The sequence below is a fragment of the Loxodonta africana genome, chromosome 2 (assembly GCF_030014295.1).
Source record: "Loxodonta africana isolate mLoxAfr1 chromosome 2, mLoxAfr1.hap2, whole genome shotgun sequence".
Taxonomy (NCBI): domain Eukaryota; kingdom Metazoa; phylum Chordata; class Mammalia; order Proboscidea; family Elephantidae; genus Loxodonta; species Loxodonta africana.
In genome coordinates this window covers 215,092,474-215,114,847 of record NC_087343.1, presented here as the reverse complement: position 1 = coordinate 215,114,847, position 22,374 = coordinate 215,092,474, and the positions used below count along the sequence as shown (strand labels likewise).

General features: G+C 43.4%; 1 protein-coding gene across 3 annotated transcripts in view; it reads right to left on the bottom strand.

Moving 5' to 3' along the window:
* CHAF1B (chromatin assembly factor 1 subunit B) overlaps positions 1-21,970 on the bottom strand; it is a 28,385-nt gene extending 6,415 nt beyond the window's left edge. Inside the window, exons 1-13 of one of the 3 annotated variants that reach the window (XM_023559087.2) lie at positions 21,936-21,970; positions 21,151-21,342; positions 20,378-20,510; positions 17,609-17,726; positions 17,137-17,240; positions 13,223-13,319; positions 11,251-11,335; positions 10,342-10,435; positions 5,972-6,041; positions 5,767-5,882; positions 3,491-3,653; positions 2,024-2,458; positions 119-213 (exon numbers count right to left, since the gene is read on the bottom strand). In XM_023559087.2, the coding sequence (XP_023414855.1) occupies positions 119-213; positions 2,024-2,458; positions 3,491-3,653; positions 5,767-5,882; positions 5,972-6,041; positions 10,342-10,435; positions 11,251-11,335; positions 13,223-13,319; positions 17,137-17,240; positions 17,609-17,726; positions 20,378-20,510; positions 21,151-21,276 (1,636 nt within the window). In that variant the 5' untranslated portion in view covers positions 21,277-21,342; positions 21,936-21,970. Of the gene's footprint in view, positions 1-118; positions 214-2,023; positions 2,459-3,490; positions 3,654-5,766; positions 5,883-5,971; positions 6,042-10,341; positions 10,436-11,250; positions 11,336-13,222; positions 13,320-17,136; positions 17,241-17,608; positions 17,727-20,377; positions 20,511-21,150; positions 21,666-21,935 lie in introns of those variants that run through there. The other 2 variants (XM_010598635.3, XM_010598636.3) reach the window with 2 other exon arrangements.
* Positions 21,971-22,374: the final 404 nt, after the last annotated feature.

Here is a 22,374-nt window from a genome sequence, read left to right as displayed (position 1 = left end):
CAGTGATGGCGCTGACAGGACGCATCCCTGCTGTCTCAGAACTCACTTGAAATCAGGTGGTGTTCATTTCCAAAAGAACAAAAGAGAAGATATTCTAACAAGTAAAACTATCACTTACCTGACTGAATTTCTTCTGTGGAAGGGGCGAACGTTCCACTGGTTGGTATGATATTTGATGGAGTATCTGTCTTTAAGGGTGTTAAGTTTATCCTCCTTGATTAAGAAGAAGAAGAAAAGAAGAAAAGTCAGAACTGTTTATGTATGATACTGAATCCCAAAACTACCAAAGGAAGAACCGAAACATTTCAGTTGACCATCATGGAAGGCGTCAAACATAAAATGTTGATGTCCCTACTTATCTAAAAAAAAAAAAAAAATTTTCTAGTAACAAAAAAAAAAAACCAAACCCACTGCCGTCGAGTCGATTCCGACTTACGGCGACCCTATAGGACAGAGTAGAACTGTCCCATAGAGTTTCCAAGGAGTGCCTGGCGGATTCGAACTGCTGACCTCTTGGTTAGCAGCCATTTAGTAACTAAGGATTATATTTATATAGTGAGTTAAACTATCGCATGTATCATGGTCAACTTAAACCTAAACTAGCCATTCAAAAGTTTCCAAACCTGTGTTTTGTTATTACCAACAGTGCGCTGAGCGCCCGCCAGATGATATATACATGATACCAGTCATGGTTTCTACATCTGGAAAGCTCCAAAACATTGATAATTCTTTTACAAAATCCAGACTCTTCATTTTCAACTATGAGAAATACTTTAGAAGAAACTGAGAGAGAAAAAATGTTTTCTATCGAAGATAACAAAAAGAACATCTTCCCACTCCCTTCCTCCACCTAAACACCAACGGAAAAATAAAAATGCACCAGCGGGCTGCGGAAAGAGCCTGGAGATTAAACACAAGCCGCACACCTGGTCTGTATAATGAATTTGCCAGTGAAGCGAAATGAACACATCTGAGAACAGGAGAAGTGTAGGGAGCTCAACTGTCACCCGTCACCCTCACCTCTTCCCTCGTCAAGGTCGCTGTCTGCACCCACCCCAGCCCTGGCCTGCAAAGCTCCGAAATCAGTAGATCAGGAAGGTTAGGAGGTAGAGGGGTCCATGGAGAAGGAACTACAGAGTTAGGGGGATAAATGGATGTCAGAGGGGCAAAGGCAGAAAAGCCAAGTCTAACTGCTGCTTGCCGACAGAGAGGCAGCGACGAGCTCATGGTTCTCCGGCTGCAGCGAGAGCTGTGAGCTCAGGCACGGATGTCAGCCAGACCGACGAGAACAGACAAGGAACCAGCTGTGGCATCACCACGACAGGATCTGATCATCAGGCCAGAAGAAACTGTTTACCATGAGCCAGTCTGTGGGAAACGGCAGCTACAGTCTTAAGAAGATGCTGCTTTGGTTTCCTACATGTGGTAAAGTGCCTGTGACCATCCTGGGGAGTAGAGCAGAGGAAAGAACTAGGGCTCTCGTCCTGTGCTTGAGGGACTCCTGCTCTACCAGGGGAAAGGAAGCACAAACCACCCCTTGCAATCGACATGACACGCTGTGACAGGCAGAAGTGTTGAGCAGCCCCCAAGGCCAGAAATAGAGGAGGGACATTCCACCAGGTCTCTCAGGAGGATGCTAGTGTCACCAAGGGGAGAAGACACCCTCCAGAGAAAGGTAAAGGCACAGGGGCCTCAGAGGGCAGCATGTGCTCCAAGCTGGAGACTGAGGCACACAGGGAGCAGGGAATGAGAGGCCGGGGTCCACCCACAGGCTGCGGCCAGCCCACAGGCCATGTGCCTCCACCCACAGGAATCTGCACTTTACCCTATACCAGGAAACAAGGAACCAGCAGAGGTCTCTAGGCAAGAACGTGACACTCTCAGACCTTGTGATCAGGACTCTCTCTAGCCACAGCACGCAGTATGTGCTGTACAGAATCCCCTCCAACAGGCTGGGCTTTTCAGTTTTTACTCAGTGTCTCACACTGTAATGACAATTTCTTGTTGTGTCCGCAGCTCTTACCGAGGCGGTGTCTTGCTCCAGGCCTGTAGGGTGTTCAGAGTGACCCTGCGGGGTGGGTGGGCTTTCATGCCGGGACCGGTGGGCTGTGGGGTCTTCTTCTCCTCTGCAGACCCTGGCAAGGTGCCTTTGATGCCAGGAGTCGTTGAGGGTGTGTCCTTGACTGCTGGCAGGGCTGGGGACGGTTTGCTCTGAGGGGGGATGGTGCTGGGACTGCTGGGGTCCTGGGCTCTGCTGGTGGGGGTTCCCTCCACTGATCTGGGTCCTGGTGAAGACCCTTGGTGTACCTGACTCTTAGTTTTCTTCAGGGTGTCAGGAGTTCTCACGCTCAAAACGGGCTTCTCTTTCAAAGGTATTCCAAGTTCATCTTTCTCAAACGTCACAAATGAGCAATAACCGTCCGTGGAAGAAATGGCCAGGAAGGCCCCATCGCTGGACCTTGTTCCCCAAAACAGGAGAGAGAAGTCAGAAACCTTGCCGAGGACCACACGCCACAGTGTGTCCACACACGGAAGCTCAGGCAAGATCACAACTTCGTCTGAAGGCAAAGGAGAAACCACAACTAATTTGTGTCATCTCCTTAGCCACAGTCATTCCTTTCCCAGCCCCATCTCAGTTTTCTAAATCACTGCAGCACACCTTCACTGGCACCATAGCTCACCTGAACAAAGGAGAGGTGACCTGTGCTTCAAGGTCAAAAGAAAATTAAAAGAAGAAAAACAGAGTTAGGAAGAAGAACAAGCCATAGACTGGGGGTTGCCAGGCCTCGACCAGTGCTCATGCTGGGCACAAGTCGGCCAAGGACACTGAATCAGGGGACCAAGAGGGGGCTCAGGGCTGATGGCAGAAAGGCAGAGTGGCTTCCGCAGGACAGTTCTGATGCTCCAGCACCTCCGCCTGTCTCGGCACAAGGCCTCGCAGGTGCAGCCTTTCTCCCAAAGGGGCAGCTCTGGGGTTCTGCTGATTCCCCAATGCACCAGGCAGCCACAGGGCTGTCCCTCAGTTTACTGAAATTAGATGAATCCCATAGGGAAACCTAAATAGCATCAAAACGCACTGCTGTTAAAACAGAAAGCAAATATTGTGGCAAACTATAAATGGCTTTCCTTTTAATGTTGATTCCTTAAAAAAAAAAAAAAAAAGGTAAACAAGGACGAAAAAAGCCATCTTTAGCGATGAAACACTCTCTAACCAAGGGTCTATTCCAGGGCAACACACACTATATCTTCTGCATTAGATGGCCTCTATCACCAGCTTGTCATCATTGTTGCCGCTGTCAAGTCAGTCCCAACTCATGGCAACCCCACACACTGTGATCCACAGGGTTTTCACCAGCTGATTTTTCTAAATAGATCACCAAGCCTTTCTTCCTAGTCTGTCTTAGTCTGGAGGCTCTGATGGAAATCTGTTCAGTATGATAGCAATACGCAATCCCCCAATGACAGAAGGGTGGCGTCACCAGCAACTCACCATGAAATATCACTCAGGGTATGATAATGTATGTTAGACACGTAACCAAATGGGAAAGACTGCTGGGTGTCATATAAAAGCACAGAGTCTTCTGAAGCCACAGCAAACACCAAGCGGTAGGGCAGGTTGATCAGTTCCTGACCTGGCTCTTGTGATGATTTGTCTGCATGAGGGAAAACATGGGGACAAAGGAAAGAAAAGTAAAACAAATAAAAACAAAGTTCCCAAAGGAAACAAATTCCCTCCAGAAAGCCTTCTCCCCAGGGACGTGACAAAATTTTACCAAAAGCTAATCTGTCTGATGCTTTATAAAAGAATTCAGTTTTTTGATACATATTTCATTATTTATTTATGCATAAATATACAATAACAGAGCGCCATGCAGGAACCAGAGAGGACAGGGTGTCAGGAATCACAGGCACCTGAGGACTGAAGAAAAAGTAAAACAGACACAGGTGACCTGAGGGGTCACTTCCCAAAAAGGAAATAATAAGGGTTACTTTGAAACATTTTATCAAATGTTTCAATGCTCTGTTAATTATGTTCATTCACATATAGGATTAAAAAGTTAAAAACAGCGTCAGCTTTCAGCCGTAAAGTAACAGGGACTGGATTTACCCTCCCATCCAAAACAACTAAAATACCAGGCAAAATGTATAAAACAACAGTTTTTAAGTCACAGGCCATCACAAAGGACAGTCCCTGAGAAATAGGACACAAATGAGGTAAATCCTACATGTGCCTCAGCTTACTGCCAGGAGTGTCCAGGCCAATCAAGGCAGAGGGAAACCAGGCAGAGCCCAATGGGCTCCCTGAGTTAGGAAGAAAAGCTGGGTGTGCAGGAAGGCCAAGGCAGCTAGGGTTCACAGGACAGAGTAACAGAGAGCTGCAGAGAGATCCAGAGAACTGCTGAGTCCCTCTTGACTCTTCAGGTGAGTCCTGATCAGTGGAAGCAGGTGAGGAAAATTCTCGAGGATGGGAAAGAACTACTAGAAAGAAGCAGAACAGTCCTGGAAGGTCACACAGGGCCAGGAATAGTGTGTGTCCCCACCAACAAGGGTAGAAAACGTCATATTTCACATGGCACTGGTTACAGTACTCAAAGGGTTTTGCCTCAGTACTGGGGAAAGTTAGCCCTACACTAAATGCTGTTGTTACTCTACCTAACAAAAGCGAGATCCGCAAAATCAAAAATGTTTCCAAGTAACTTAACTGCACCCCATAATAAAGTTCAAGAATATTTTTAAGAATAAAAATGTATCCAGCATCCAGTAAGATATACTTCACAATGTCTGGCACCCAATCAAAAATTACCAGACATGGAATATGAAAGACCCAAATCAAACTTCTGTATGAAAACCACAATGCTGGAGATAAAAACATACTGGATGGGACTAAGGGCAGATGACAGAAAAGAAAAGATTAGTGAACTGAAAGCACAGCTATACAAAGTATCCAAAGCAAAACAATGAGAAAAAAGACTTTAAAAAGTACACAGAAGATCAGTGAGCTGTAGGATAATTCAACTGACCTAATACATGTGTAATTGGAATCGCTGAAGAAGTATGAGCAGAAATGACAAAGAAGATTTTTGAAAATTTCCGAATTTGATGAGAACTATCAACCCATAGACCTAAGAAGTTCAACAAACTCCAAGCACATGAAACATGAAAAAAACTACACCAAGGCACATCATAATCAGATTGCTTAAAGTCACTGATAAAGAGAAAATCTTAAAAGCAACCAGAGGAAAAACAAGTTAAAAACAAACCTGCTCATACATAAATTTTATTGCACTGAAAATTCATAATAAATGACATTCGACCTGCTTTAGTAGAATAACAAAACTAGTACTTACATTCCTTTAAAGTTGCTTTAGGCAGGGAAAGTGTATTTGTACAATGCAAAAAAAAATTGATACATATTCCGATATCAACAGTATTTTTTCCAGCTTTTGAGAGTGACTAAACTAAACCAACGGAAACCCTGGTGGTATAGTGGTTAAGAGCTACGGCTGCTAGCCATAAGGGTCGGCAGTTCGAATCCGCCAGGCGCTCCTCGGACACTCTACCAGGCGCTCCTTGGAAACTCAATGGGGCAGTTCTACTCTGTCTTATAGGGTCGCTATGAGTTGGAATCGACTTGACGGCTCTGGGTTTGGTTTGGTTTTTGGTTTAAACTAAACCAAACCTAGGTATTCACCTTTCCGCACAAGATAGAAACCAAATGACCACCCCCCGCAACTCTAGTGACCTGCCCCAGAGAGAAAATATTACCAAACCACGGTGCTCCAATGGTACCTGTTTCCACTACCGGCCTCAATTCAAAGTAGACCGGACAGCAGCGAACAGCAAGTGTTGCTTTTCCGGGACACGGAAGATGAGCAACAGGCCTAGAAGAAAAAGCAGTTGTACAAAAAGGCATTATTACTCGGCAAAAGCAAAAAGCATAAACATCTCAAATCTTTCCCTAGTTGCATACCTTTTAAGATTTCTCCTGGAGAAAACATAAGTTGTATTTGTTACATTTTCACCAGATTCCACGCATCCAGCTGGGGAAACAGGGAAAGGGAGCGAGAGGAAAGAAAGTCAGTGTATTATTAACTATTTACCAACAAAAAATCAAGAGCATTCGATTTTGGTTTGTAAAACATTTCTCCCCAAAGACATATTCTCTAGACAATGTTTTCAAGACTGAGGACAAATATAAATTCTCTGTCACTGTTTGGTCTCACCCCCTGACTCCAGTTCTACCTATCTGTCACCTCCATATAAGAGCAGAACAGCCCTCCCTCCCTGAAGTTCCAGTTCCAGCCCTGGGCAGGAAGAACCTAAAACAGGGAGTCCTTGATACGGAAGACATTAGTCTTAGGATCCAGTCAATTCCTGCTGGTAAAACCCTGTGGCCAGTACTCAACCCTTTGCCTAGATCCAGCTACCCAGGCTCCACCTGGGCCTCTGACCCTCTATTCCTGGTTTCCAAACTCGGTTTCATCCAAAGTCTGAGATGCAGGCCTTTTGCCATCTGTCTGATCGAGCCGTGAGGCTGCCAGAAGACCTAGCCCTCTACTGAAATCCCCAGCCCCTGCAGAACCTGACTTTGCTCCAGGAACAGCCCACTTTTAAGAGCTCTTCTACAGTCATACCAGGATGTACTTAAAGCCAGGGCAGACCCTGTCTTGAGAATGACGCTCAGACACAGCTGCTCTTCAAAACATCTCCCTGTTTTAATATTTCTTTGTACGTATGCACACATATGTAATTTTACGTGTCACCATTTCATATATACTGGGAAGGGGAGTAGAGACAGTATCAAGACACTTTTTATTAACTTTTTAACTATTACTTTTCTGCATAGCTCCCTTCTCCCCATCTCATCCCATCCTTCCATCCTCCGTGCTCATATAATCATTACACTACTTATATCTGATGGGTCTTTTTTTTTTTTTAATCCAATTGCTTTTCAAAATAGGGTACTATTTGCACTTCTTATTTTGTTTTTCTCAAATATTCTTCATAAAAGTTAACTTGCATAGCACTAACACACTCTTTTTTAGTAGTTGCACAATATTCACTGGTATGAAAATACCCTAATTCATTCACCTATCCTCTTTTAATGAGTATCACTTTGTTTTAGGTTTTTTTTTTTTTTACCACTAGGAATAATGCTTACAATAAACATCTTTGAAAATATCCTCCTATAAACAATGCTTTCATTTCTTAAGGAACTTAGCCTCAGACATAAAACAGATGGATTGAAGGGTATATGTATTTAACTGTTACCAGACTGTTTTCCAAAAGGCTATGCCAATTCACATTTCCACCAGCAAAGGTCATATTCTCATGCCCATCAGCACTGGGTGGATTTTTTTTTTTCCAGTCTGAAGAGCTATCTAGTTGTTCTGTCACTTTGATTTGCATTTTCCTGACTATTAGCAAGTTTCAGAACCTCTTCCTATATGTGCTAATCACATATATTTGCTCTTCTATGAACTGCATTCTTACTTGTACTTGTTTTTTCTCCTTGGTTTTTCTTTCTTTGTCTCTTTTTTTCTTTTGTGTTCTTCTTGTCAATTTTGAAGAACACATTGCATATTATATATATTGTCTCTGTTTCCTGTAGCACAAATATTATTTTCCAGTTTCATCATTTGATAACTAAGTTGGCTTACCATATCTTTCGCCATACTAACACTGTACATTTACATACAGTCAAATAGGTCTACCACTTCTCTAAGAGCTTCTGGGTTTCCAGTCTTAGTTGGGTCTTCCTCATTTCTACACTGTCCTTCTAGATTTTCTTGAAGAGTTTTATATTTTTCTCTTTTACGTAAGTATTAAGTCCACCTGGAATTTGTTTTTATATATGATATGTTAGGGGTCTAATTTAATTTTCTTCCAGGCTGCTGGCCACACCAACACACTCATTCAATAATCCATTCTTCCCACTGAAGTACCACTAGGTTATACATTAAACTCCAGGATCTATACTTATACTCCAGGATCTATTTCTGACTTCCCTGTTCAGGTCCACTCATCTAGTTGTTTGTTCTTATATCAATACCATATTGACTTGGTAACAGTAGCATTAAAGCATCTTCTAACATCTGGTGAGGCAATGGCCCTCTTAAGTATCATTCTTATTTTTCATGCTTTTCTGGCTATTCTTCAGCATTTATTCTTCTAAATAAAGCTGAGACTTCATCCAATTTAAAAAAAAAAAAAACTCTAGTGGGATCCTAAGGGGAAATAAACTGTTATGTAAATTTTTAGAACATGATAAAGCTTTCCATTTGTTCAGAACTTGTTTTATAATTTCCAGTAAGACTTTCTAGTTTTCATAAAGGCCCTGTACCACTCTTATTAAATTTACTTTCATGAATTTTATGGGTTTTGCACTATTGTAAATATAGTATTTTCTTCTTTCCATTTCTAAGCACTTATTGTTACCCATACCAGTTGCCGTTGAGTCAGTTCTGACTCATAGCGACTCTATAGGACAGAGTAGAACTGCCCCATAGGGTTTCCAAGGAGCAGCTGATGGATTTGAATTGCTGACCTTTTGGTTAGCAGGTGAGCTCTTAACCACTGCTCCACCAGGGCTCCAAGTATTTATTGCTAAATATGGAAAAAAGATAAAGATTTTTACATATTTCACAATATCCAACTACCTTACCACATTCTTTTTTTTTTTTTATTCTGATAGTATTTTTTAAATCTCTTGGGTTTTCTAGAAATGCAGTCCTACCACAGGCAAAAAGTTTTCTCTTTTGCAATCTTTTTAATTTCATTGTCTCATTTCCCAGTGTTTACTAAAACCCTAAAGACAATCCCGGATAATAACGGTGATAGCAGACATTCATCTGCTCCCTGACTTTAACCAAAAATCTTTTTAAGAGCTGTCATTTAGTAGAGGACTTGTTGTTGTGTTTAATAAATAACTTTTATTATACTTAAGTAACTACTTAATCTTGATCCCAAGACCCCATAGGCCCAAGGATCACCCCCCACATTCCCTTATGTTTCCTTTAAAAACTAGTCCATACAAATGCATACTGTATGATTTATACCTTTCCTGGGCCCATCCACCTGGCTAGAACTCCTAGTAGAAATCTGACCTGTGCCCTCCAGTCTGGCCCAACTCTGAGTTATGTCATCTTCTTCATATACAAGAGGGTACTCGAGCCATGGAGATATGCAGTTTTTCTTCTCTGAGAACACTCTGGCAATAAAACGGTCTAAGGTGCGCTTAACGTCTTGCCTTCTCAGAGACAATAAATCTGTCTTGTCCTTGCTAATCTTGCTGATTTTGTGTGACATTTTAACCACTGCCATTCCCACAAGTTAGTCCAACCAAGCTTGTTCCTGTGTCTATATCCTGACACAGAGGGTTGAGTCGTTATTGAAAAGACTAAAATATGATAACAGACACTTTATCTCTGGCTTTAGAACTACAATATCTCCATATACATGTCTAGTAAAAAAGCACTCATCCAAAGATTAAAACAGTTAACTTTTAAAAAAGTTGAACTTGTCAGACAGAAAATGTCTATCACTCTAATCCCGCGACTCCCAATCCTAACGCACATTAGAGTCACCTAGGAACCCAGGTCCAACCCAGACCAAGCAAATCACAATCTCTGGGGGGAGGACCCTGGTATCAGGAGTTTCTGAAGCTTCCCCACTGTTTCCAGTGTGCAGACAAGTTTGGGAATGACTGTGCTAGTCAGAATTCACTGAACTGAAACGAAGCATCACAAAACTGGAAGCTCTGACATCACCAATGTTGCCATCAAGCCCTCAAATTCAAAGCTTCGTTTCTACACAGAAACGTGTCCACAAATGTTCATAGCAGCATTACTCATAATAGCCAAAAACTGGAAACAAAATCATTGATGGATAAATAGATAAATAGTGGTATATACATACGACAGAATACTATTCAGTCATAAAAAGGAATGAAGTGCTGATACATGCTACAGGTTGGATGAACCTTGAAAGTATCATGCTAAGTGAAAGAAGCCAGACACAAAAGGACAAATAGTGTACGATTTCTTTTATATGATATATTCATAACAGACAAACTCATGGACAGCAGATTAGAGGTTACCAGGGTGTGGGGGAGGAAGGGATGGGGAGTAATCACTTAATGGGTTGTTGTTGTTAGGTGTGGTTGTATGGCAAGTTTTCATAGGGTGATGAAAAAGTTTTGAAACTAGATATAATATGGTAATTGCACAAATTGTGAATATACTAAATACAACTTAATTGTAGACTTTAAAATGGTTAACTGTACATTATGTGAATTTCACCTCAATAGGGAAAAAAAAGAAAAATCTCTGCTAAACGTACCTGGTGTGAGGAGCAAAGAGCCATCAGGAGTAAAACTAAGTCTACGAAAGAAGGATTTCATGCTGTCATCGTGAAACATCCGGTAACTTCTCGCCTGTGGCATACAAAGTTTCAGTATTATCCCAAATCTATACATTCACAAGAAAGGTATACCAATTCCTATAGTTTTTCTTTACATATTGTCATTTATCATCTAGAAACTAAAACATATTACAAATCAAATACTCATACAAGACTGCAAGAATAATCATTCATGAAAACCTATCACCCATGTTGTTAAATAAAGCTCTATGTGTGCGTATGTATGTATCTAGGTATGTATGTTTGTTGTTTCTACCCACCTGTCTTCCTGTTACCTAAGGCTGCGATCTTCCTAGATCAGCAGTTCTCAGACCTCGCTATGCCTTAGAATCATGTGAGAAGATCTAAATAAATAACCCTACCCACCCTGAAGCAAATGAATCAGATCGATATTTTGTTAATGCTTTCACACCGCATTTCAACAAGGTTGAAAACCACTATTCTCTATCATTAGGTCAACGCAGTCTCCAAAATTCCCCATTTCCTATGGACCAGCCCATCACACTAACTGAGCCTTTATCGGCTGAGTTGAATCCTTATTGTAATTCAGGTGTCCTATGCTTGAGGCCAGTGATCTAATTGCAAGGATACAGGAGGAGCTTAGGACTTCTTAAGTCCCAATTAACCCAGAGCCATAGAGTCAATTCCAACTCATAGCGACCCTATAGGACAAAGCAGAACTGCTCCCTAGGGTTTCCAAATAGCAGCTGGTGGATTCAAACTGGTGACCCTTTGGTGAGGACCAAAGTCTTAACCCCTGCGCCATCAGGGCCCCAATTAAATCCCAATTAAAGTACTACCAAAATGCAAAGCCAAAGTATTTTATACCTCTCCTTCAGCCCCTATTCCAGAGAGCATCTTTGAAACATTAAAGGCCACACGTTTCTTCTGTGTGCTGTACACCCGCAGCACCCTAAATAAAGAACAAAGTCTGATTTACCTCTTCTAGGAAATGAGTTATGTTTCATAGAAACCATCTAAACCGAAGGCCACTTAAACAAGCTTCAGCCTGCAAATCTGTCTACCAATGACTTTTACTCTTAACTAATTATGACAAAGCAAATTTAACAATCTAAAGGAAATATGTAATAATTTCATTTTTTTATTTCATGTTTCAACTTCTCAAGTAAAATGTTCTTTAGGCCTGGTCTTATTTTTCAGATCCTGGATATATGGCCCAGTGGTAATTTGTATGACTATAAAGAAATGTATTTTGTGTTGAACCATCTCATTTCCAGGGATTTGCAACAGTAAAGAAAACACCAAAAAGCAAATTTGTTTGTTGATAATTCACATTATTCCCACTAGGCAATCAGATTATTTCACTCCTGACTGCTTGAATAAAACACATACATCAGAAAATAAACAGCATTTGGACTATAACAGGAGTTTCTATGAAAAATAAACATTCATTCTTCTATGTTGCTTTTATTGCCATCTTAAGATCAATCTGTTATAATTAAAAGCAGCTTGATAAGTATTCAAAAGGAGCATTTCAACTCTTAAGTAATATGCCTGTGACCCCTGATTTTTTTTTAACTCCTTTTCCAAGAACACAAATAAATGTAATTATACCAGTAAACATGCAATAAGACCTCCTTTCAGGAATAACAAATGTTTTTACTTTTTATATTAATTTAAACAAAGTCATTAAAATTACTATATCACTGGGGACCATGGTTTCAGGGGACATCTAGGTCAATTGGCATAACAAAGTATATTAAGAAAACATTCTGCATCCCACTTTGGTGAGTGGCGTCTGGGTCTTAAAAGCTAGCAAGCAGCCATTTAAGGTGCATCAATTGGTCTCAACCCACCTGGAGCAAAGGAGAATGAAGAACACCAAAGACACAAGGAAAATATGAGCCCAAGAGAAAGAAAGGGCCACATAAACTGGAGACTCCATCAGCCTGAGAGCAGAAGAACTAGATGGTGCCCGGCTACCACCAATGATTGCCCTGATAGGGAACACAGCATAGAATCCCTGATGGAGAAGGAGAAAAGTGGGATGCAGAACTCAAATTCTAGTAAAAAGACCAGATTTAATGGTCTGACTGAGACTGGAGGGACACAAGAGGACATAGCCCCTGGACTCTCTGTTAGCCCAAAACTAAAACCATTTCTGAAGCCAACGCTTCAGACAAAGATTAGACTGGACTGTAAGACATAAAATGATGCTGCCGAGGAGTGTGCTTCTTAGCTCAAGGAGACACATGAGACTATGTTGGCAGCTCCTGTCCAGAGGCAAGATGAGAAGGCAGAGGAGGGCAGGAGCTGGTTGAATGGACACGGGAAATACAGCGTAGAAAGAAGGGGTGTGCTGTCACATTACAGGGAGAGCAACTAGGGTCACATAACAACGTGTGTATAAGTTTTTGTATGAGAAACTGACCTGAATTATAAATTTTCACTTAAAGCACAATAAAAAAAGAAAAAATATTGTATCAATAAACTAATCAAAAAATGAAACAAATAGTCCAATTCTACCACTGACTACTTCTTTTTGTCTAAGTCATATTTAAAAAGGCATTTTTTTAAGTCTCCCATGAATTTCAAATGTACCTTAAAGCCTGATAGATGTTAGAAAGCTCTTTCTGCATTCATATAAGCACTGTGCCCTAATTAGTTTCCAACTTCTTATTACATTGTAAGACTAACAGTGAAACAAAATGCTTTACATCAAAACAAGAACGAAAACAGCTAGACTATGATTTATTTTGGTTTATTCATGATAAATACACCAATGCAGAAAATCTCAAGCAAACACAGATGAAGAAGACAACTTGCCGAACTAATGTACCTGTCACAGCTCAGGGTAGCGATATATTGGCCCAAAGGATCCCAGGTTACTCCTTGTACATAACTTTTATGTTCATTAAAAATGGAAATCTTTTGTCCTACAAAAAAAGCACACAACAGCATTACCAAAACCAATTCAAGCGCCAGTGGTAAAAACTATGACTTATATATTATTCTTCTTATACCATGCCACAGGAGCCCTGGTGGCACAGTGGTTAAAGCACTCAGCTGCTAACCAGAAGGTCAGTGTTTCAAACCCACCAGCCACTCCATGCAAGAAAGATGTGGCAGTCTGCTTCTGTAAAGATTTACAGCCTTGAAACCCTATGGGGCAGTTCTACTCTGTCCTATAGGGTCACTGTGAGTTGGAATCAACTCAAGAACAACAGGTGTGGTTTGATTTAATAAGTAAGCGGTGCCCTGGTGCACAGTGGTTAAGTGTCTAGCTGCTAACCAAAAGGTCGGCAGTTCGAATCCACCAGCCACTCCTTGGAAACTCTATGGGCAGCTCTACTCTGTTCTATAGGGTCAATATAAGTCAGAATCAACTCGACGGCAACAGGTTTGGAATGAATAAGGTGTAAGGCCAAGAATGACAAGATAAGGAAGAAAGGACACATGTTACACAGACCCTTGTGTAAAAAAAAGAAAAAGCCTCTGGATATTCAAGGAATGTGAAGCGATCTGCATTTTACAAGATGAAACTGGGGTTTAGAAAAGACCACAAAAAGGGTTACTAGGTAGGAGGTGCAAACTCAGCTGCTAACCTGAAGGCTGGAGATTTGAGTCTACCCAGGGGTACCTTAGAAGAAAGACCTGGCCACCTACTTTCAAAAAATCAGCCATTGAAAACTCTATGGAGCACAGTTCTACTCTGACACATACTGGGTCACCATGAGTTGGAATCAAATCGACTTGTTGACAACTGGTTAGTTAGGAGGTGATGTAGTAGACCAGGTAAGAGATGAGGGCCTGAACCAGGGCAGAGTTAATGGGGATGGAAAGGGGCTTCTGGGAAAATATTCAGAAGATAAAGCGAGAGCACACAGAAACCACCTGGCTACACAGACAGGAAGTTACCAAGCCTTAGCCTTTCTTTACAAACAAACAAAACAACCTCTTCTCTGAAGAATGGTCTACGCTCTCTCACTTACTTTCCTCACGTTCTCACCTTCCATTCACTCAGTGAAGCCCTGGTGGCGCAGTGGTTAAGAGCTCAGCCTGTTAACCAAAAAGGTCAGCAGTTTGAATCCACCAGCTCCTCCTTGGAAACCCTATAGGGCAGTTCTACCCTCCCCCATAGGGTCACTCTGAGTTGGAAACAACTCAATGGCAGAGGGTTATGGGATTCACTCAACGCTCTGCAATCTGGCTTCCAACCCCTGCTGCTCACTCAAACTGCTAATACTAAAGTTGTCAGTGACCTCCTGATTTAAAATATAGGCTCACTTCCATGCCCTCTCTGCCACATTTTACATCATTACTCTTTCTTTAAGCTCTTTCCAGGGAGTCAGCTGAGATTAAGGTGGCCGGGGGCTGAGAAGAGGGCTCAGACCTCTAGATTTTAAAATAGCAAGTGGGGCGAGTAGGAGGGGGCTCTGACCCTGACAAGTAAAAGGACCCCCTGAGACTGGTGAGGCTGGGTTTGTAGCAGCCCAATTAAAAGGTGTATTATAACACCAATCCGGGGTTGGGTTTTGCCTTTGTGGGCAAGATGGAAAAAAAAGGGGCCCGAGGGATTGACTATGCTGGTGTATGGTCAACCTTGGGGAGCAAGCTGAATAGGGAAAATAATAGAGGCCAGAAGGGGCTGGCAGACCAGGAAGCAGGACTCAGGGCTCCAGGAGGAAATAGGGCAGGAAGAGCGAGTAAAGGTGCTAAAAGAACCAGAAGATGAGGTTTTGGGGAAAGAGCAGAACATTTGGTTCAAGACGACATTGTTACTGCAGTTAAAGTGACAGAGGTGTAGGATGTGGTCTCAATTTCCATACTCCCTGCCAAACCACTCCTCTTCCTGGTGTTATTAATCTAAGAAAATGGTACCAATATTCACCTGGTTGCTTAGGCCAGAAAGCAACAAATCTTGTCAGCTCTTTCTCGAAATATATCCCAACCTTCCTCACCCCCTCTGTTCATCACTACCACCCTAGCCCATGCCATTATCACTCCTCTCCTGAATTACTTTAATTCCTATAACAGGCTTCCTTGCGTTCTCTTACGTCCCCTGTGGCCTATCATCCGTGTGGCAACCAGAAGAGATATTTTTTTAAAACATAAACAGGCTACTTTCCTGCTCCCTTCTGTGGCATCCTGTGACACTTAGAACAAAATCTAAAAGTCTTTCCATGGTCTACGAGGCCCTCAGCACTCTGACCCTCACCACCTTTCCAACCTCAGTTCCCGGCAATCCTCTTCTCGTTTACTCCACCCCTGTCCTGTTCCTAGGACTTGGCAGGCAGCTCCCGCCACAGGTCCTACCTAAGTGCTTGCTGCTCCCCCGGGCTGGAACACTTGTCCCCTAAATCATTCATGCAGCTTGCTCCCCAACTTCAGGCCTCTGTCCAAATGCCACAGGCTCAGAGCAACTTTCTTTGATCACCCTGTCACCCTCTAACCCCTTCATAGCACGTTATCACTACCTGACATATCCGTTTATACATCTGTCTGACACCACCACTGGAATGTAGCCGTTTTGTTTGTGGTTTGCTTCCAGCATCTGCAATAATGCCAAGCATACTGGCAATGTTCAAGGTCACCACTGCTGGCTTAAGAAGGGTGCTGGATGCACTAAAATTATCCAGGATGACAGCCAGATTTGGGGTAAAGGAAAACAGTGGCACCGGACCTCCACCTTGACAGAAGGTTGGAGACTGATTAGGAAGAGAATAACAGACACAAAGCAGGACAGAAGATGGTTTGGCCAGATGGCACAAAACTAGAAAGAACAAAGATTTTTAGAGTGGATGAAAGATGGACTGACACAGTGCTGAGGCCGAGCAGAATGCCATCTCTGGTTCCTGACTCCTTTCCAGGGCGCTGGGGTTGTGGCGGAATTAGCAGCCTGCACATTAGAGAACAGCAGAGGAAGAAGTTTGGGAGAAAAATCATGTTTTAGTGAAGGTTGCGGGGGGAAAAGGCATTAGCCACATACTAGCTTTTGGATTTCACTCCTATTTCTTACACTATTTTATCATTTCTCATGTTTGTGTCTCCCCAATGAGAGAATGTTGACCCCCCCCCACTCATGGTGACCTCCTGCACGATGGAACGAAACACTGCCCAGTCCTGTGCCATCCCCATAACCGACTGTGGATCAGATCATTGTGACCCACAGGGTTTTCCTTGGCTGATTTTTGGAAGTAGATTGCCAGGCCTTTCTTCCTAGTCCCTCTTAGTCTGGAAGCTCTGCTGAAACCTGTTCAGCATCACAGCAACATGCAAGCCTCCACTGACAGACAATTGGCTGTACAAGAGGTGCACTGGCCAGAAAAAAAAAAAAAAAAAAGGTTCTTTAGAAACAGAAAAAAATGTCCTTTGCCCTAACAGGCCTTCCCTTATCTCCTAAAAGAGAAATCTGATCTGATCCACCCCACCAAGTACACATTAATCTTCCTGAGTTTGTAAGCTTCATGAAGGGAGGGACCAGGTCTGTCCCGCTAATGTCTGCAACCGGGTGTGCGACTGGTCTTGCTTCAGCGTCAGCAGCTCACAGCACCACTGCTAAGCCTCCGATACTGTGATTTGGGCCCTGAAAGATGAGCTGGGTCCATGGTAAATGGGGCTAATCCCTTCCCCCTTGAGCCAATCACTTATTTTAGTTAACTAAGTTTTTCTTCTTGCCTTCAAAGTTAAGAAGGTTAAGGTTTTAGACACTTAGACTATTCCTTCCCCCAGTAATTAAAAAAAAAAAGTTACCTTTACTGACATCCCATATGATAGCTGTGTTATCCACAGAGGCAGAAGCCATTAAATTTCCATCAGTTGCCCAGCAAATATCATATACATCTTCCAAGTGACCCCTAGAATCCAAATTAAAGGGGGAAAAGCAATTATTGTCGTAAGGAGGGAAAAGCTATCGAAAATTCAAAGACAAACTCTAGAGCTATGCATTAGCACGGGATTTTAGAAATTTCCACTGGAACTAAATTAGCAATTTCAAGGATATTTGTATCTTTAAAACTGGTTCAGTTGTACTAAGGAAAATTTTCTGTCAGAGATAAAGAAAATCAGTTTTAATCATGTTTTTATCCTTTAAAGCTCTTCTCTGGTGACTGTTTTGCTAAGTAAAAGCTTTAAATTAGGGACAAACATCCACATGCATATTCTGTTTAATGGATTCAGATCTTAGCAATAAATCAGTCAGTCCCATGGTCTCTCATCACATCACCTCAGGGTTTTTACAACAGTCCAATTCTCCTTATTCAGCTGAGCCTCCTCCTCATCCTGGAAAGCAATCTGTTCAGGCTCCTTGTTATCATTCACCTTCCACAGCAGGATGACAGCATCTGGGGAATGATTCAAATAGACCTCAGCCAAACTTTATCAAAAGCTTTCATTTCTGGACTTGGAGGCTACATTTATGTTGTTTAGTAGACGCTATGGCCACCATGATTTACTTCTAAGAATCCAGGCAGGAGAAATAGGTTTGCCTTCGGGACTGTTGTTAGTTACCATCGAGTCAATTCCAACTCATGGCGACCCCACGTGTGCAGAGTAGAACTGCTCCATAAGGCTTTCAAGGCTGTGACCTTTCCAGAGCAGATTGCCAGGCCTGATTTCCGAGGTGTCTCTGGCGGGGTTCAAACCACCAACCTTTCAGCTAGTAGTCAATTAGTAGTCAAGTGCTTAACTACTTATGCCACGCACGGACTCCACCCTTTGAAACTATAGCTACAAAATCAAACTCATACCAAATCAGAGTTATACAAAGTCATCTTAAACAGAAAGGTCCCCAGGTCAGCAAAATACCAGTGCAAGATGCCTGACTATATTAATTAATCTGAAGGTATAACATATAGATGGCTGAACAGGGGGAAAAAAAAACACTGAGGCAAGGGTTGGCAAATCATTCCTAGCTGTGTAACCTTTAGCAAGTCACTTAATGTCGTAATACCTCAGTCTGCTCACCTGTAAAGTTGGGATAATAATGGTATACCTGCCTGACAGGGCTGCTGTGAGGATTAAATAAAGTAATATACATAAATAACTTAAAACATGATGCCTGGTACAAGGTAAGCTCCATGTAAGTGTTTTAAGTGTTACCTGTTAACATCATTATAGATGCATAATAAACCTTAGCCTAAACCAAAACCCATTATCCTTGAGTCGAATCCGACTCATAGCAACCCTATAGGACAGAGTAGAACGGCCCCATTGGATTTCCAAGGAGCAGCTAGTGGATTGAAACTGCCAACCTGCGGTTAGGAGCCAAGCTCTACCACTGCACCAACAGTGGCACTGCCATCAGTTGTCTGAATCCTCTGACTCCCCCTATTCTGACTCCATGCTCACCATATAACCTTCTGATTTGGCTTCCCGTCTTCCCGTTTAGGAATGGCCACAGGAGGAGAGCGATGAGCAAGTTACATGGACGTATGTCACTCATTTTAATTTGGAATTGTGGTTGCATACATTAGTCTGGTGAGCTTGGTTAAAATGAGATTGGCCCTCATAGGTAGAAAAGTTCTCCACGTGCTTACTGACTAAAAGCAGGTTTCCGGGCCTTCGAGGCCAAGGGACTTTGCAAAATGAGTGCTACCCTGGGCAACCCCACAGGAGACAGCATGCTGGCTGGCCTTACCCAGGGGGCACTCCCCATTCCCCACCTTCCCTTTTCACCAGGACTTCCAACTGGTTAGTTCCAGTTCAAACCCCTGCTAAGAATCTGCATTTCTAACAAGTTTCCAGTGTACTCTGTAGTGGTTCTCAAAATTTATTATACATAAGAATCACCTGGGGATCTTACTAAAATGTGGATTCTAAGTCAGTATATCTGGGGGTGGAAATGCAAATTCTCAGCAGAGTTTGGAACTGGAATGAACAGGTTTGAAGCCCAGCATTTCACACACACTATGGACATCATGGAAAACCTGGTGGCGTAGCGGTTAAGAGCTATAGCTGCTAACCAAAATGCTGGCAGTTCAAATACCCCAGGCGGTCCTTGGAAACCCTATGAGGCAGTTCTACTCTGTCCTATAGGGTCGCTATGAGTCGGAATCGACTCAATAGCAACAGGTTTGGTTTTTTTTTTTTTTTTTTTTTATGGACATCATGGCACGGACCTCAACCAGGTCTCTTTTCCTCCATCTAAAAAAAACTGAGATTTCTGCTGTATTTTGTACCAGCTTCTAGCCTATTTTGGTGTTAAAGCATGGTATATACCCCAAAGACCAAACCCACGGCCGTCAAGTCGAATCCGACTCATAGCGACCCCATAATGTTTCCAAGGCTGTAAATCTCTACAGAAGCAGACTGCCACATCTTTCTCCCATGGAGCTGCTGGTGGTTTCAAACCGCCAAACTTCCACTTTAACCACTGCACCACCAGAGTTCCTAAAAAAACAAAAACCCCAGTGCCGTCGAGTTCTTAAAGCACAGTATAGAGACTTACTTTTTTGGGATAGTTTTATCCCATTTAAGCACAAGCAGAAAATATGAACCAATCCACTACCACCAAGCAAACAAAATTACAGAGCCATTTAGAAGATAGTCCCTAAGCCAACTATTTAATTAATTAATTACACAGAGACACGGAACAGACTGTGATCACTGCAGACACTAAACTGACAATCAAACAAGGCCGGAACAGTTGCCTTGGGACTGACAAAACAGCAAGCACCTTTCCTACCCGTCCCCAGCCCAGCCCAGTGGGAGCAAGGGGAAAAGGTGCCATTTCAAACAGGTCTTCTCAGCTTGAGTTTGCTGTCCTCCACCCCTCACTCTGAAATACTCCCCAGAATATTATTTTACTCAACTATCTGAGTCAGAATCAACTCAATGGCAATGGCTTTGGTTTGGTTTTTGGTATCTAAATGATAGATTAAAAGGGTCCAGTGGCCTCTAAAATTAAAAGGCATATCCAGCTCTAATCTCACTACTGGACATGAAAACATAGAGGAATTTGGTTTCTAGAGAATTTTAGAAGAACAATACTCACCATCTCCTCCTGATGCTAAAATTTCCCCAGATGGAGAAAAACGCACAACGTTGACAGCTTTGGTATGACGAGCAAGATTGGACAAAAATTCCACAATGGCTTTTCCATCTGGTCCTTTTTCTACTTTCCAGATCTGTTCATACCAAAACATTCATTATAGAAGAAACATACACTGAGCATATAAAAAATATATACTACTATATTGTACATGCTAAAACAGCCTATTTTTGCAAAGGAAAATCTAGGTTTTTGGTTTTTTTTAATACAAAATGAAGGAGCGTCTCCTATCTAAAACATAAACCAAAAATCCCACTGCCTGGTGCCCTTCACCCTACCCCTTCCTAACACACACTGTTCCCCAGTAGGAACTGGGCTCAGGATTCTAAAATAAGAGGCATCCCATTACATCAATCACCCACCAGTCACCAGCTGCCATCTAGTTGTGGTGACCCCATGTGTGTCAGAGTAGAACTGTGCTTCATAGGGTTTTCAGTAGCTGATTTTTCAGAAGCAGATGTGCAGGCCTTTCTTCTGAGGTGCCTCTGTATGAACTCAAACCTCCAAACTTTCAGTTGTACCACCCAGGACTCCTACATCAATCCAAGAAAGCGGCTCTCTTGCTCTCAGGGTTCACTCCAGGGTCTGAGAATCTATCATTCCGAACTAGATGACTAGGTAGTTTGAGTTTCTCAACATTAGTTTTAAATAAAAGAATGAAGAACGCAGCATCAGGTGGGGCCTCCCTGTGTTTTTCCATCTCTGCCCCCATTTACCCTCACAGTGGTGTCCACGCCTGCCGAGGCCAGTCTGTGGATCCGCCCAGCCGTCCCATACTGGAAGTCCAGGCTGTACACCGGCTCCTTGTTGTGCCACGCTATCTCACAAGTGATGACTTTCATCTTCCGGGGTCTCAAAGGGGCAAAAAATTCTTCAGGCAGCGTTCTTTTTCCAAAGACAGGGTAAAGCTGGAAAGCGTTGGCAATGAATTGAATAACCATATTGCAGCACCAAACATTTATTGAGCGCTTAGTATCAGCCCGGAACTGGGCTAATCATTTCAAATGCATGTTATTTTGGGAAAGGATGTTAATGTCGGTATCTGATGGAACATTTACCAGGTTCCACATACAATACAATGCTTTGCTGAGCCATAGCTTCTAAAAGGTTATGGTTCTCCTGCTACAGCCGGGAAAGCAAAATGAAACACCCCGACAGAGGCAACACAGGGGCCCAGGCCGGGCTGTGTAACCCACCCCGCTTTGTGGAGGTGGGGGCGCGCCCCGAGAGCCAGGGGCGGGGCCGCCCGGGTAAGGAGGCCAGGCTGCGAGGAGGGAGGGGACCCCTTCCCAGGGACAAGGTGGTCAGCCCGGGAGGCCGAGACCGGGCCAGGCGGGGAGGAGGCCGCGCAGGGTCCGGACCGGGTGCCCGCGCTCGCCGCCCGGCTCCGTGCCAGGCCCCGCGAGCTGCCCGCCCCACAGCAAGCGCCTCTCGCCCCCGGCCCGGCCCACTCGGCCCCGGAGGCCCGCGGGGACGCGGGGCCGGCGTCCTAGAACGGTACCTGCCGGAGCTCGGTCAGCCTGCAGCGCCGCCAAGCCCGCCGCCAGCGCGCGCCGCTTCCCGCGCGCCGCAAACCCCGCCCCAGTGGGCGGGGCTCCGTCGCGCCCCGCCCCCGTCGCGCCCCTAAGCGGGAAGTCGTCTCCCCGCCCAACCCGCCTCGTCCCGGTCCGGCCCCAACTCCTGGCCGGCCCCGCCTTTACGGAGATTCGCCGCCGGGCGTACCGAAAGGTCAATGAATGGATGTATTCATGGATTCTTTCGTTCGGTCGTTTCTTCTCTCGCTAATTCATTCTTCTAGCAAATACTTATTGAGCACGAGCTATATGCTAGGCCATACGCTGGCGTAGTGGAAAAAGCGAAGCAGAAAGACAGACGTGCCCGCCAGGAATTTACAGTCTCATAAGAGGAAAAAAAAAAAAAAAAAAAAGGAGAGCCCTTCT